Here is a 16,839-nt window from a genome sequence, read left to right on the forward strand (position 1 = left end):
GTCGAGGAAGGGGGGGGCATCAATGGGCGTGGTGATGTTGGGTACGAGTTGATATCGAGAGTTGATGATGCCGTAGATGTGTAGAGCAATAGACAGTAATGCAGTTTTGATATCATTGTCCTGTATGTCATTTATCTAGAATTGATAATTGTGCAGTTGTTGAATTCGATATACCGTTTGAATCTGTAGCGTGGTGGCCGCTGTAGAGACCCCCGGGAGCGTGGGTTCACTGCACTGCTACGATACTCTTTGGCGGGTGAAGCTATTCCCAGTCCCAGGCGTAGAGATTCAATGTCCAAATGTGTATTTCATTACCACCCATGCCGTAAATATCTCTATCAACACTGAAAAAAGACTCTGGTTTGGTTTACCCCTTTTTTTTTCTTTCTTCTGGTAGCATTTTGGAGTCCTCTTCAAAACCGCCATATTCATGCGATCGAGACATCTTGAGAAAGGGCAGAGTCTCTCTACAGAATCGCTGGATCAATCAGCAGACAGATAGTAATAGAGTCAAAGTCATCAAAAATAGATTGCGATTCTATCGTAGTCTATTCTGTCAATTATTTCGTTGCAGTCCCAGTACGTTGAACTGGCGTATTCCCGACCCATAACTCTCCAAGGGTGTATCCCTGCTAGCCCTCTCCGCAATCTAGATCTTCAACGGTAATCGATCGAGCTAAAGAGATGCTCCTCAAGAAAAGAGGATATCGCTCGCTGTGCTTCGAATGGGGTGGTGCGACGCTCTTTCTCGGGCTGCTCTCGCTCCGGATTCGAAACCCAAGAGGAAAATCACAAGACAATGGGACTTTGCCATTCGCTGTCTCCTCTTGGTCATGTTTTTGAAATACTGAACCACCGAAAAAAGCCCAGTCAAGGGGAGCTGGATTGGACAGAATCATGATCTCGTCACATTTTCAGGATGGATACAATGCAGCTCGCGATGAAACTTTCGTCGCAAGAATCAATCAAAGGATCAGAACGGTAAGTAGGGAGTAAAACATCGCTTGAATTTGAAAATATGGAAAATCAAATGCTACCGATATCCTCGATCTTGCTTTGTCCATGTCCTACAGGTGTCACGCCCCAAGCAATTGTCTGCCTACGAGTCCCTCGTCTCTACCCTTGTATCTCTAAAAGCACATCGACACGTAAAATACTGGTCGCAGAATATGAAAAGAAATGCCTTGGAATAAAATCGAGGATGGGGAGAGTGCTCTTCAGCTTCGCTGTAGGATCGGTTCGGAGAATCGAGCGTCGGTATTCGGCTAACGGTCTTCGAGAAACTAGAATATCAGGGGAATTAGCATCATTCCGGCTTCAAAACATGACCACAAGCATTTGGTACTCCAAAGTTCCATACCTGTAGCTTGACGACCGAGTTTGAACCTTGGGCTGTATTACCCTGGAGCGTCGGATCTTCCAAGGGCGGCGTTGAAGTTTGCCAGAGAAATAGTAGTTGGCTTTGAGAGAGATTAATTAGGAATGCATAGAAAGTAGAAATACAAGCATTTCCATCCATCTATGAGCCAGATTCAATGTTGACTGCTCAAAAGCTGGTAACTGCAAAGTGTCTCGGCTGAGTGCGTTACTATGCAGATGGGGATTTAACTAAATCTCAACTGCCACCACTTTACTTTACCCGTCTGGCTCTTCGAGCAATCCTGCCCAGGTAAACAACGCTTTTCTTTTTCAAAACTGTTCATTTCCAGGTTCGCTTACTCCCAGGTGGGCCATAGGATCATGTCCACCCAGGGAATTTGGCCAAGAAGCCGTGGTACGGCAGCAGAATGGCTTTATTCGTTTCCTGTCGCATCAAGTTGTCCTCAATATCACAGCAATCCACAGGAGGCATATTCGGTTATCCATTACTGGTTACTCCTTGCTCTTTTTCTGCTCGCAGCTGAGGGGCTTCGCCGTGGATAGGAGTGGCTTGTTTTCTTGCCTCGTCCTTGGCTACAAACAGCGTCTCTCAACGCCAATTTCCATGTGCCCGTGATGTTTGCAGGTATTGTCCCTCAAATATTCCAGTGGACTTCGCTAACCATTTGTAGAGGCAGTTTAATTGATACCCCTACCGAACTCTCGACCGTCGTACACGCACATGGTGTCTACCCAGAAACCGAGAAGAGACTGCCTTTCCATTGCAATCTATGCCCCTACTTCGAACGGACCACCCCGAGAACTTCTTTACGATCTAGGGAGTGACAGAGTGTTATCCTCACTCAGAGTCTGGCTTTGGAAAGCGGGGAGAGGAAATGGCAAGACAGGAGGCGGTCAGATCAGATAGCCTGGGAGGAGTCAGGAGCTGGGTATTCTGCGCATCTGGTTGATGTGAATATTCTCCTCATTCAATATGATACAATGTCTCCTCCATGTTAAATTACTACGGTAGAAGCATTCGCTCGTAGGAACTCGGATCCTGGATCAGTTGTAGCAAAAAATGTCTCCTTGAATCAGGGAGAAAGCGCCAAATTCATTCCCAAACGGCCGCCATAATCCCACCATCATATTTCAATATGAAAGAGCCTTTGGACTCTCTTCGAGAGTTTGGATAGACTCTAGGCGGCTACGCCAATGTGACAGCTAGAGACAGGTCGGCCACAACATGCAGTTTTCCGGTACTGGCCACAAGAACTCTTTGGTTTGATGACAGGATAACGAAGATTGAAGCTACACACACTAGCTAGAACCTACGAACTCGGAAATTACACATGGAGCAATCTGCTACTCTTCTACCCAGACACTTGAAATCTCGACCGCATCCTCCAATTCAGCCATCACGGCTCCATCACAGCCTCGTACGCCTCCCCCAATTCCTTCCAGCCCTGTACCCAAGTACCTCGACCTCTTCAGAGGAGGTACTTTGGTACATTTGCATCTCCCTCATGTTCCATATTAGGAAAAGAGGTGGGCTACTGATTGTGAAAATGATTTTCGAAAAGCTGCCAGCTGCCTCGATTTTTCTCATTGGCCGGCTGCCTTTCTCGTACATCAGATGAAGGTGGGCCGCACTCGGGGACTTTCGTTTGGTGCTTGGCTGCGGTGACTGGGGAGGAAGAGCTGAGAGGGTAGGGAGGAAGAGCTGGGTTAGTAGTATTTGCGTTGTGGTGGGTTTGAGCGTAGGTCGAGTTTAATATTCTATGTGGCGATGGACGCTCTAGACGCTCTCGAATGGCTGTGTTTCCAGTGTCGTCTCGTAATTGCTGGTGAACTCTCTGTGCTAGGACTTGGCTGTATTTTGATGTATAATCCAGCATATGAGACATTACTCTTCTTCGTATGCATTAATTCACTCGTAGAAACGGATGGTGATCTAGTTCCTTGTGTTGCTGTTGGAAGTGTGACCTGGAAATTACCGGGTAGTATGACCTTTGTCTTGCTCGTCGACGCGGATCGAGATACTGACGGCCAACAGGAGCCAAGCTGTCACTCGCAGATCTTGGGACGCAGAGTCACTACAAGTTTCTCAATCCATCAAATTCTACTTTCTATTAGGTGAGTAAAGATTTCTTCTCTTTGATGATTCACTTTCGGTATGTCGCTGCCCGTCCTGCCTACCAGTGGTCCAAAAGACAGCATACAAGCTTGACGAGACGCAGAAGGCCCCATCACCTGAAATCCATTCAACGACACATTAATGACAGCTTTGAGCAAATTGTTAATAATTCCTTTGGCAAGCCCTTCTAATTTTGGACATAAATGATCAAAAACAGAAAACCTAGCGTAATAAGCATACTCGCAGCCTATCTTCTCTTTCGCCCGGCTACCTGCTTTGGCAAGTCAAACAAACGGCAGTCTCTGCAGACACAAACTTCGGCTCGTATTTGAGATCAGCAAGATCAATTCTCGAGAGATTCTACGTAAGTCTGGTCCCTTCACCGTGGCTATCAGGTAATTGCGCTTAGGGGCAAATACAAAGATCCAGGCTGGGAATCTCCTCTCTCTCCACTTCTACGGAATCGCCAAAAACCAGCCTTTTCGCCAACCTATGGAGCAGAACAAATCAACAAAGTGCGTTCTTCTCATTTCGAACCTCTATCTTGGCCATTGATACACAGGAAAAGAAATGGTTGGCTACTGCCTACGAAAGCCCGAATACGACATCGTATGGTGACCTTGCAAATTGGTTTCCTCATCTCGACAACAGGCTCGACCGCCACGATCGCACAACTCTACTGAGGATGGTTGACATTGGTCTTACTATGATCTTCAAGTTTACTTGGAAAATATTCCCAGTGTCTGTCATCCAATACCTTTGTATGGGAGCTTGCGGCGAAGAAGTTTCACGCACGGCTAAGTTCTAGGAGCGCTGAGCTCCATTTTCCTCAACTTCTTGTCCAGATCTAATTCCTCTTTGCCGTTATGAACAGTCTCCGATTGTTTGCGAAAATAAATGAAGCCGACTAAGCGATATCGATAATCGATACAAAACATCAACATATTGACATCGAATATTTTCCTTGCCGTCGGGCAGCAAAGTGTTTGAGAACATACCCTGGCGAACTTCCCGCCCGTACCCACGAGCGATACACTCAATCGATTCGAAGCTGAGAGCAATCACTACAAGAGGTATGTATCGAGGACATCCTAGATACAAACTGTGGGGTTTCAACTGTGTGTTTGAAGTATTGTGTAGAACTTTCGCTTTGGGTAGATCGTTCTCCGAGGCCCGCCGTCCAAACATTGAACATGGGCAATTACTCAGGCGAAAGGTACACCATTGTCCACATCGCAAAGTAGCGTACCCATTCGTGGGTTTCAAAACAGCACTGATTCTTTCCAAGAGCAGTCTGTGCTTCCAGAGATACTGAAGATGGGTTTGAACCTTATTACGGCGTCTTCTCTGCAGCCGTTGCGGTCACGATTGCTTACCCTCAAACTCTTTTCGAACCAATACTACCTATTTACGAGGGAGATGCTCCAAAGAACTCTATATCTGTTTCACTGGCTGTAGCCTAAGCTGCCTCGATAAAAGAAATCCAGTAACCCTAACCCTTGAAATCTCTCAGATGGTGTTCGATCGCAATACAACTATACAAGCTGTTACTTTGGTAAGTTGAATTGCCTCCGATTCCAGGGCTTAGCAGTGCTTCAGATATCTGTCAAAATTGCCTATATCGCCTGCTTCATTGTTGTTTCTGATCAACGTACTAACACATTTACTGGCAGATGGCGTTCGCCCAAAAATCTCCGATTCTTTGATCCGTCATACCGATCCGTCATATCAATCCTCTCGAACGTTACGGCACTCCTTCACGAGTTATCTTCTACGACAAAAGTCCAACCCGAATGCCAGAGGACAATTTCGAACTCACAATGAACATCAATCCACTTCCTAAATACCCCTAGCACCGAACCAGATGATCTTACAGCATAAGAAGCAAAAACGGTGGCAGCCGAACCAATTTCCATTCGTCGTTCCTGGCAGTTGAATCAGTTGCCATCTGTCGCTCTGGAGGAGCCATGCCAAAGGCGGTCTTCAAAAGATCTGAAGAACAATGTCGTATGCTTGCCTCGGCTATCTACCCTCTTTCTATCGTTCTTACAACTAATATATCTTTCTTTTGACAGCTCGATACACACCTCCAACCAAACGTCAAACCTACGCAAACGGAATCCTCAAATATCCTCCCAAAGCATCGATATCATATACAAAGACATCCATAACCCAACCCATGTTCCCTATAGCCCAACAAAATCCACCCAACAACTCGCTATACTCCATCTAAGGAAACCTTCACATCGTACAAACCTCCTTCCGAAGCAGATGAAATCCTCCAACACTCACTCCCTCGTCACATTCGGCGGCCACCAAATCATCGGCGGAAACATCATCCTCTCCCCATAATCCTCATAAACCTCCCACCCCAACGTCTTATACGTCTTCATCCCCTCCTCGCTCGCCTCCAAATACGCCGGTATCCCCAACTCCTCACACCTCTCCATCCCATACCGCACACACGCCGTCGCCGCCCCCCTCCTCCTATACTCAGGATCAACACACATGTAGCACAGCAGCGCAAACGGCCTCCCCTTCATGATCCTTCTCCTCAGCGCAAACTCCGGCTCCATCGTATCCAGCACAAGCTTCCTCTTCTCCAGATCCTCCACCCACTCCATCCGCAAAATGTAATTCTCCACCGTGTACTCCTCCTCGGTCCTCTCGCGGTCCCAGACGAACCACTCTGCGAACCCGACAATCTTGTCCTCTCCGGTGGCAGGATCTGTATACACGCATTTAACGCCCGGCGATACAGAAGGATATTTCTCAAGATGCTCCTTGTAACCGCGCAAGTGTCGCTCCGCGTTCAGCCTCCGCGTCTCCTCCGAATCAGGCCCCCCTCCAATAATGTCGAAATTTGGAAACGGTCCAAAGGCATTGAGGATGAGTTGCATACATCGCGGCATGTCCTCCTCTCGAGCAGGCTCGACACGGAACTGTCCTGGTGTGGATGGCATGATTTGTATCTTCTTCGCTGGTCTCGAAGTACAATATCTTGGAGTTTTACTGATTCCGCGAAGTCGTCATAAAAACATGCCCATGAATTGTGTATACGCAATAGATTACTATAGAATTTATATATGCATTAATAAACTCTTGCTGAACCATTATTCGTCGGCAAGTTTGGCGCAAAGGATGCAGCCATAAGTGGGACGGACAATGAATGACTCCTCGCCGACGATGGCACCAATTTATGATTAGCCCCAGATCAACTAGCCTTGGCCTCAGTCCGAGGTTCTGGCTAGGAAGAGTAGCATAACCCGTGATAGTGTCGTAGCAACGGAATTTCGGCACGGACTGTCGCAAAAGTCCCCCAGACGAAAAAAGCATTCTTTCAACAGCAGTCGGCATGTGGTATCTTACGATCGCTGGGCAACATACAACAACCACAGGCAGCCATGCTCGAGATTAATAAAAGCCAAGGCAAGCAATATCCCCATCTAAGTGCGCCGATATATTCTTCTCTACCTGTAATAGAGCAGCTATATATGCCGGTCCCCTTGCCATACGCTATCTTGACAGCTCGCTGGCTACACCCACGGCTGCCACTCGCACAAGCAAGACTCCATGCATCGGAACGAGGAAAAATTCCAAGTTGCCTAACGATTGATGGAGGTACACAGGAAAAGAAACGGAGAGAAAAGAGACACCCAAGGAAACCCCAGTAATGATTGAACTTTGACCGTTGCCCCAAGTCCGAAGCGACAGGCAGACGAACGGTAACGACTGGAAAAGGAAACCGAGAAGTGCAAAAGAAAAAGGAGAGAATACAGAAATAAGAGTAGGAGATGAGAGACATGGGAAAGAAAAATATAAAAAGTACATAGGGGAAAAAAAAGGAAAAAAGCGAATTAAACCCAGCTGCAGACATACTTTTATAATCCATAGCAGATCGTTTTATGACCAGCGCAAATTCTTCAAGACGAGAATTTCTGTTGCCGCTATGCGCAAAGTCAGGCTTTTGGTGGACAAAGGGAAAACATTTAGAAGTAAGGAAAAAGTTGAAGAGAAAAAAAGGAAATAAAAGTAGAAAAGGAAACAGACAGCACAACAGACAAATGCACACATCACAAAAGTATGAGGCAATCACACGCAAACAAAGCACGGCATCAATTTTTGTTAGGGGAATCATAAAATCAAGCACGTAATCAAATTTGACTGGTGACAGTTCCCCAGAGAACTGAAATCTCCAACGCCGGTCGTGATTTGAGACTCAAGAAAATGGGGGGTGCATAGTGTCGTGTCAAAGCGCAGAGCAATGGTAATTTCAACGTGAGAAAAAATGACAAAAGACGACGTGCCCGAACGACGCAAATCAGTCCAACGCCCCAATGTTGCCCCAGGTCAGCCCATCAATCGGCTGTGAATAAGAAGAAAGGAGAGCATCAAATGAGAGTCGACAAAACCTTGTCCAGATCCCCGAGGCTGGCCAGAGCGACCAGCCGTCTCAATAGTGTCCGGCCGTCTCTTCAAACTTTACTAGGCAAAATCAACGGTCAGCCTTTCTGTGGTCTGTCTCTCGGTGCGAGTTTTTGTATGTTCAATTTCCTACCTGAGGGGGGACGGCGGGACCTGGGGGTCCTGAGGGACCTTGGGGGCCCGGAGCAGGACCGCCAAAGTGGTGAGGGCCACCGTACGGGTTAGGACCGGGACCGCCGTGGGCAGGACCAGGCATGCCCATGTAGTGAGGCGGAGGAGGAGCAGGGCGGTAGGGAGTGCCGACTCCAGAGTTGTTCTGAGATCGGCCCCAGCTGAGTCGGACTCGAGAGTTGCCAATGGGGTAGCCCTGCATCTGGTTGATGGCCATCTCGGCGGCGTGGCGGTGGACAAACTGGACGAATCCGCAGCCCTTGCCAGGAGGGATCTTGACGTAGGTGATTTCTCCGAATCCCTGGAAGAAAGATCGAAGCTCGTCCTCCGTGACATAGCCCGAGAGGCCGCCGACGAAAACAGTTGTGTTGTTGGGGTCGGTGAACTGGTTCATCTGAGTAGCTGGGTTGAAACCGCCACCAGCACCGGCATTGCCGCCGTAGGGGAATCCTTGCACTCCTCCCCACATTTGCTGTTGAGGCATACCGCCGCCCATCATCGGACCGCCTTGGTGTCCGTGACCAAAGCCGTGGTTGCCGCTGTAAAACGAGATGGTCATGTTAGAGTCGGGTGTTCTCAGTTACAACTAGAAGACGGAGGGAGTGTCGAGCGTGTGTAGGTATAAGTGAAGAAGTTGGGCAAAGAAGAGAAGGTGGGCTGGCAAAATGCGTGCACGAAAAAAAGTTGGCGGGTGCAACTTACCGATTCTTGGGGGTGGCAGTCGAGATCCTCATAGGACGGTTGCCGCAGTAGACTCCCTGCATTTCAACGAGGGCACGCTGTTGATCGTTTTCATCGGAGAAGCGCACGAAGCCGTAGCCGCGGCTCTGGCCAGACATGGCGTCCGTCATGATCTTGGCCGACTTGCACGAAGGGAAGCGAGCCTGGAAGAGAGAGACCAGGACATACTCGTTGACCTCGGGACCGAGATCACCGACGAAGATGCTATACTCGGGGCCGCGATCGTCGCTATCGTTGGTAGACATTAGAAACCAAATATTCAGCAGGAGCGAGAGTGAAGAGTTCAAGGCAAGAAGAGCGTCAAGAGGAGAAAAAATTAGGTTGGCAAAAGTGGAAGGGTGGACGTTGTGACGGCGAGAGAAACAAAAAACGAGGCAAGGCAGAAGCGGCAGATGTGGAAGCTGTGCCTGAAGGTGGTGAAAAGGTAAATCCGAGGCGGAACGGTTACTGCCGCAAAACTGCGCAGGTACCGGGCAGGTACAGGAGAAGATGCAGTGGGGGGAGGTACAAGCAGAGGTACTGGCTGGTACTTGCGCAAGGGGGCGAGCAAAGGGAGGGCAAGGCTGAGCACGGCAGAATTTCAAACAAGACAAAAACAAGCATCGCATCGCATCGCATCGCATCGCATCAGACTTACCGTCGGTCAACCAGACCGCCGCCAGACGCCCAGTTCAGCTTGAACTGGCGCGAGCTGTTGGGGACAGGCGTTCCGTTGAGGCCAAGCGCCTTGGTGGCGGCGTCGGGGGTTGCGAATTCGACGAAGCAGTATCCGGCGTTGCTGAGAGGGGAGAGCAGAGTCAGCTGAAATGATGATGCATATGACGGGTGAATTGTCGTGATTCCTTTCTCGTGTGATGGAGAGAGAGGGACAAAACTCAACGCGCCATGGAGATGGAGACCAAGCTTACCCCGAGTTCTTGTCGCGAATCACCTTGACGTTGACGGTTTCGCCAGCGGAAGAAAGGAAGACGCCTTTGATGAAGTTTTCGTCCATCCAGGGCTCGAGCTCTCCCATCCTGATCCTCTTGTTAGTCACACACGACTCGTTCAAGTGTTTAGTGGTTGCGTTGTTGTATCTTACCACAGGGTGGTTTTGGCCTGATCCTGAGTAGGACCAGCGGGAGGAGGCACAGCCGACATGTCGGTGGCGGGTGGGGTTCCGTTTTGAAAAGCCATTGGACTGGCAGCAGAGATGCCGTTAGACGGAGCACCAGGAAAGGAGGAGTTCATATCCATACTAGTCTTAACGTCCATCAGCACAACGGGTTTAAAGATATTCTGCAGCAAACGGTTTCTAGAAATAAGAGGAAGAAGAGGGAGCAAGGGTAATGTGTCCTATGACGTGCCAGCTTAAATGCTGTTCCGCCTTGACACGTTATCTCGTACACTCGTATGTGACGAGCGCCACCGGCGACTTAGCTCGGTGGATTTTGGGGGGACGTAGATTACACGCACAGGGCGAGAGGAACTCAGCCTCGGCGACAAGGTTTTGTAGGGAAGTTTGAGGCGAGACCACTTGGCTCACGATGGTCACGTTCAAGCTCAAGAGCATATACACCCAGCTCGCAGAATCATGATGGAGCATAGGGGGAAGAAATCGAAGACGTACCAATTACTTTATGTTTTAGGAAACAAAATTGTAATCTGCTTCAAGCTCGATTATAAACAGACTGTCGGGCTTTCGTTCCTTGCCGAAGAAGATGCTCAAAGACTACACGACAACAAACGGTTAGCGCTATGCACCATGTCATTGTAGAGAGCACAACCAGCCACTCACCTAAATAGAAGCGAAATAGAGGTGACGTTCGAATCGAAAGCGAAGATCGACAACGAAGCAATAGAAGACCGATAACCAGTCTTGCTAGAGAGATTCCAAAGGAAAAAAAGTGTCCGTATGAATAAGAGATTCTCAATACGCCGTCACGCCGCGTTCAAGATGGCAAGGGGACAAATGCGATGCTTGAGGCGGATAATGACCTTGTTTAAGATGGAGTCGAAAGATGATATCGTGGACCGATCGTATGTTCTACCGAAAATCCTAAAGGAGTGTGGTAAAACAGTTGGAACGCTCTCGAAATCAAGAAGAACCTAGATATCGCTGTTAGCATTCAATGATGCGGATCCAAAGATTCTAGCAGCTGTGTAATGTGCAGTGACAACAAAAAGGCCCCGACTCCGTGTGATGCGCAAAATGCCTGCCGAGATGCCTGAACCAACGAAGCGGCACCATTTCCAGTAAGCCCTATTCCAACCTTCTCTTCCGCTTCTCTAGATGGCCCGGATATTGATGCAAATACTGGTCGTCAGGGTTTCCTCGGAATGTATCCATTGGCTTTGAGCTTCGTGTTCTGGTGCGCCTTGCATGCTCGTGTAGTCAAAGATGACGGTATAGTCGGAACATTCCAGGTGGGTATAAACCAGCAGAGGGAATGCCACATTCCATATCCATCAATTTGCGAGATTGACCACATTACTAGCCATCAAGCCACCCTGGAAAGTATTGCGCTCGTAATAAAAGACCAGTTTGGTGGTGACAAACGGCCAAGGCACCAATCGCACACCAACACACTCCACACTCAAAAATCGCTGTCTAGTCGAGAGCAAAAGCTCTAGCCTGCCAATGCCGAAATATTCGTTTCTCCGCGATCCGATATGAGGGACTTTCGATGCGCTGGCGGTATTTGTCGGCCGCGAAATTGCAATGCAGCTGTTCGGAGCACGAGCAACTTGACATCCGCAACCTCGAACTTGCAGCCTCGCGGCCAATTTTGTTTTCCTAACGACATCGACGACAGCAGACTCGGACGAGCCCAACAAGCAACCGCCTCCATCGGCTCGCCATGATTCGTCGCACCCTGCCGGTCCCTCTCGTATCGATTATCGTCCTTCATGATTCGGATGCCGCAATCACATGGTAGACCCGGCGAAGTGGGGTGAAATCGGATGGAGATCGTGCATCGCCCCGCGAGACGCCGAAGTGCTCCCGGAAGAGAAAATCCCGTGGCCATGACGAAATCAAGGCGCTTTGCGAAAACGAAAAGAGTCGGCCGATGCGACGCTCAGGATTTGGACAGGACGCGGCAGAGCAGTCGAGGCTTCGGGGGCACGGCCGACCGGCGACGGCGCAAGCGGAAATACGACGCCGCATTTCGCCGCATGAGCCCACGGCTGTGAGTGCGAGGGCGAGGGCGCACCACGGTATTTTCACTTGATCGATCGATTGCGTCGCCGAGCCGGCCGGGTCTCCAAGCGCACAAGTCTTGACCACTTGCTTCGGCCTCGGTCCTTGTCGAGATTGGCGAGTGCGTCGCCGCGGCTCCAGAGGCGACGTCCAATTCCAGTTTCGATCCATCGTTCCGCGCGCAAAACCACACGCTATTCGAGCCGGGGCACGGACAAGAGGGGGAAAATTTCACACGAACAAGAAGAAGAAAAAAACCAACTGGGCAGTCTGCAAAGGTGCAACTTACTTTTAGGCGCCGGCAAAAACAACCGTAACTCTCTCAGCCGATAGTCCGAAACACGCGCAAGGGAAGAACCGTAGCAGCCGTGACGAGAAAAAAAGAGATGGAAGAGGAAGAATGTGTGATGGAAGGAAAAAAGAGTCAGTACGCGGGACGCCGTGCGGCAGAGAGCGGGCGAGCTTTTTTTTTTCTCTCTCCCTTGTCCAAGCTGGTGCTGCTAACTGGCCCTCTTTGTTGGACTTGGGACAGTCTAGTGGACACACACTCTCTCTCACACACACTGTTGAGAGTCTGCACAGCCTGGAACCGGGTCGCGCGGGGATTAGTTAGGCGAGGGCAAGGTCGAATGGTCGACCAGGATCCAGCCAGGGGGGGCGTGTGTGTATTGCGTGTGAGACGTCGATGTGGGCGCTGCCTTTTTGGCGGCCACAGGCGATCTCTTGCTCGATCTCGGGCCCGTTGGTTGGCCAAGCTGGCTTCAAAGGGCGCTGAAACAGCCCACAAGGTCAAAATTCCACCCACACGAACGAGGAAGAAACCAGATGGTACGAGAGCGAGGAGCTGTTGCTGCTGCTGCTGGCGCTGCCGGAGCTTCTTGGGAGAGGGGTCGCACCAGAAGATGACGCTGCTGCTCAAGTCAAGGAAGCGTTGCTGTGTTATCGCTTGTGATCTTCCTTTTCTTTGCTGCAATTGCAATGAAACGGCAAGGGGCAAGGGAGGGCAATGGGACGACGAGGAGCAGCGGTAGGGATATATCAGACAGCCAAGGAAAAAAGAGGTACTTTGCAGCAATATTGGCCAAACGGATGCCGGAAATTGTCAGATCTAGACAACGGAGCGCAAAGATGACGGAGCGAGACACACAACCAATCAATCAAATCACACGGCGATGAATCAATCAGTTCCTGTGTACTTCGCAGACGACAACAAACGGAAAGAGTAAATAACGCTGTGGAAGAAACAGAAGAAAAGAAGGAAGAAGGCGAGGAGGAAACGACGAGCACGCGTTGCATTATTATTCACTTGCTGCCTGCCGCCGCTCTCAGCAATGAGGCCCCCAAGCCCTCTCGTCCTGCTGCAAAGCTTTGTGGCCTGTGCCAGATCCGAGCGAAGCCATGGCTTGTCCTTTGCTTCAGGGCGTGTACGGAGCAAGAGGCCCGTGGCGCCAATGGTTGGAAGTTCCTTGTCTGGCTGAGGACGGCGAATAGGCTCAAGGAATTCAACTGGCCCAAGGCCTCTTAACCGGGCACCCAAGGGGAAGAGAAAAGAGCCCAGTTCTTTGAGGATGGGCGCCACAAAGACAAAGCCGGTTCTTGTTAGAGTGTTGGTGGCGCATCTCCAAAGCTCAACAAGGCCCCCAATGTACCTGCCAGGTATACTTGGGGGATGTGGTCTCGTGCTTTTCGCTTTATAGGTGTCAAAGAAGTTGATTTGCGGCTTTGTTAGCGCGCAGCAAATCAAGCAGAACAAACCGCTCTCGAGATGGTTCTTGGTGGAACTGTCAAGTTCAATCACGTTTGCTTGTCACTTCTGTTCTTGTCCTTTGACTACGAGTATAGGCAGCATCGAGAAGACTCCGCCCTGTCAGACCGCGGAGATGTATTCCGGCGACTCGGGGCTACAAAATTTTCAATATTTGCCGCAGCATACCGTTAAACAGAGTACCTTTCTAGTTATGCCATTTACGCGGCTCGGTCAACGGAGTATACGGCAAGCTCGCACCGTCATCATCCACGGAGCATCTACTCGTACTGTCTTCCTCAGTGCCAAAGCCACGAAAGCGTCTCCGCCCAAGAGCCGGAAACATCTGCTCTTTGATACGCGGCTGCGGTAAAACACACTGTCCCCATACCGTGCCATTGCCCTGGTGGGCCAAAACGCTCAGAAGCTTCCAGCGGACTGTCCGACGGCGTGTCGCTAGTTGCCAACGTCGGCTCCATTCTCAGGTTCGTTGTCTTCCTAGTGCGCGTTTCCATGTGGCGATTCAAACAGTGCACTCAAAGAACTTCTTGACATCTCGCCGTTTGCGGCTCTGACTGGCTGGAGGACATGGCACTTGTCAGTGGACCTGCGTCTTGCGTAGCAACATTTGGAAGCCGAAAGAAAGGCAAGAACACAAACAAGGAGAGACACATACGGAACCGGCAAAGTTCGTGCTGGATCCGATTATGCAGGTCACAGGTGGGGAGGCAGTGCTAGCTGTGTTTCTTTCACAACTGCCAGATCGATCCCAAGGCAGCCCAGAGGAATAACTATGATGAAACGGAGCTCATCTTCCAGGTACGTACTACAATAAAGCTCAAAGACTTGCCATGACAGATGCCGCAGATACTGGGCGCAATTGTGCCCATCCGATGCCGACATCTCCGTGAAGAGACACACAACGGGGCGTCTGGTGGCCAGGACAAGCAGATGGCCATCAATGCAGATGTCTCAAATCGCCATGTCTGATTGACGGTGAACAAGTTGCTTTGTCTCAGCGCAATTTTATCAGGGAGAGACGCAGAGCAACACTACAAGCCAATCCCATAGGTAAAGTCCCAGCCACAGGGTCTTGGATGGCTCGCCCGCGTCTCAATATTGTGACGCGACAGGACGGCCTGTGTAACTGGGAGCGGATCGGTCCCTGCGTGCGGATGCGTGACAAGTGACCCCCTGCAGATGAGATGATGATACCTCTTTGATAATTGAGGTCAGCAATAGTGCTAGTATTTCATTCACTATTCTGTTCACTACTATACTTAATCTTGTCTGCTTTTGCGTTACCCCTGGTGCCTGTGCCTGTGCCTGCAGCCATCATGGCGATGCTAAACCACCACACACCTTATTTCGGTACGTACCGATCGTCGCAGCATCACCAGGCCAAAAGAGAGACAAAAAAGCAACGTGTCTTTCAACCTTCTTCCATCCTTCCACTTCATCCTGTTGCCAGACCGCATTTCCTACCGAAACAAAGCACAAGTATTAGGCAAAAGAACAGGTACTCTATTGTTTGCGCCGGACGGCCCTAGCGATGCTACACAGAGACAAATAGAGGCGGCCAACAAAGCGCATTGTGATGCCCTGGTCACATCTGCCACGCATACCAGACGCGCACAGAGAAAGGTTGATGTGGCTCTTGGATTTTCGGCCCTGGCAGAGGCTGCTGCATCCCGGACCAATCCTGGTTAATGCGCCGGCCATGGCATTTTTCGTTTGTGCTGAGACTACCGTCGCAATTCGCGACAAATGCGATCACCAGGTGTCTTAAAACTTACATGCACACGGGAAGCATCTGTCCTATCAGCAACGCCCCTGCATGATTACGTGCCTCGAAAAGCTGACGAGGGAGAGTGCATGCAGAAAGTTACAAAGCAAGCAGTAACAGGTATTACTTGTCGCTCCGTCAGGGTATTAACTGATCGCACCTCTGGGCAAGCCAAGCTCCTCCCGTCTCCCTGATTCACAACGAAGCCTCCCGGGCAAAAAAAGCTCTCAAAGGTCTATCCAAAGAGGCCCGTCCTGCCATGTGGTATTCAGCCTGTGCATCCCGCCTATGGATGGATCTTGTTTCTGACCCGTCACGATCGTACAGGGCACCACTTCTACCCCTCCTCACCCCCGGCTTCTCAGCACGCCAAAGAGACCACCCCCTCCCTTGTCCGCCTACCTCGAACCGCAGGGCTTTGGTGGACTTTGGTTGGGGGAGCGGCATCGACGAGTGGCGCTCCTGCACAACACCCTCTGTCCAAGGCCCCCCAATGGGGGACGTTTCCAGGTATCTGGATGGCCGGCTGGTGGGTTAACCTTGTGAGAAGAGGTGTTGGGCTGGTGCGTGTTCGACATGGGAGCTCGTCGTCTCCTGCAGCAGTTTGGAGTATGATTGCAGAAGTGCTACCTCGTAAAGGCCAGGTTTATCCCTCCACGAGGGCACAGCTTCAGCCAGTCAGCTTCAACAATTCGACAAAAGGTTCAAGCGCTTCCCCTCCCATCTCCAGGGCGAGTTACATCGTTCTAACGCCGTCTCTATGACAAGCATAATCAAGGAACGAGCAAGGTTGCAAAGCTCTCTGCATCAGGCATCCTACTTCCCAAGCGATGATGCAAGCAGGAGTAGAAGAAAAAAGAAAGAAACAAAGAAGAGCTCGTTGCATACCTGTACGAATACAGTACGGCTTGCGACAACTAGGCGAAGCATTGTCAGCGGATTCGCAGCTTTTGTTCCTTCGTCGCATGGATCTTCCACCACGACCCCTGCCATCCCTTCTCGCCCATATCCAGCTGAAAAGGTCACACCCTCGCCTTGAGCGGCCTGGCAATGCATCTCGTCAGCTCTGGATGTTATTTAAAGTCACCGCTCTTCTTGCCGCCCTTTAACGGGCAATGGCACGGTCGTTGTCCATTAGCCGGCCTCTGAGCTTTCCCCGACATGCAGAGAAAATGATGGACAGAACACAAGGCAGCCACCATCTCGCATCATCCCTAGACGGCATGGCGGTAAATGCAGCTTTTTTTTTTTTTTTTTCAAATCAGAAATGGTGAGGCGTGTCTCTATACACTGCG

General features: G+C 50.2%; 2 protein-coding genes across 2 annotated transcripts; both read right to left on the reverse strand.

The window, feature by feature from the left end:
* Positions 1-5,784: 5,784 nt before the first annotated feature.
* Positions 5,785-6,459, reverse strand: Triagg1_125 (uncharacterized protein; the record flags this gene model as incomplete). The annotated part of the gene is made up of 1 exon (XM_062896244.1): positions 5,785-6,459. One exon carries the CDS (start codon positions 6,457-6,459, stop codon positions 5,785-5,787), a length of 675 nt encoding a protein of 224 aa, XP_062760475.1.
* Positions 6,460-8,042: 1,583 nt separating this feature from the next.
* On the reverse strand, positions 8,043-10,087 carry Triagg1_126 (uncharacterized protein; the record flags this gene model as incomplete). The annotated part of the gene is made up of 6 exons (XM_062896255.1): positions 8,043-8,631; positions 8,795-9,061; positions 9,304-9,396; positions 9,471-9,611; positions 9,742-9,849; positions 9,915-10,087. 6 exons carry the CDS (start codon positions 10,085-10,087, stop codon positions 8,043-8,045), a joined length of 1,371 nt encoding a protein of 456 aa, XP_062760476.1.
* Between the last annotated feature and the right edge of the window lie 6,752 nt (positions 10,088-16,839).

This window comes from Trichoderma aggressivum, assembly GCF_033847375.1.
Source record: "Trichoderma aggressivum f. europaeum strain CBS 100526 chromosome Unknown scaffold_001, whole genome shotgun sequence".
Lineage (NCBI taxonomy): Eukaryota > Fungi > Ascomycota > Sordariomycetes > Hypocreales > Hypocreaceae > Trichoderma > Trichoderma aggressivum.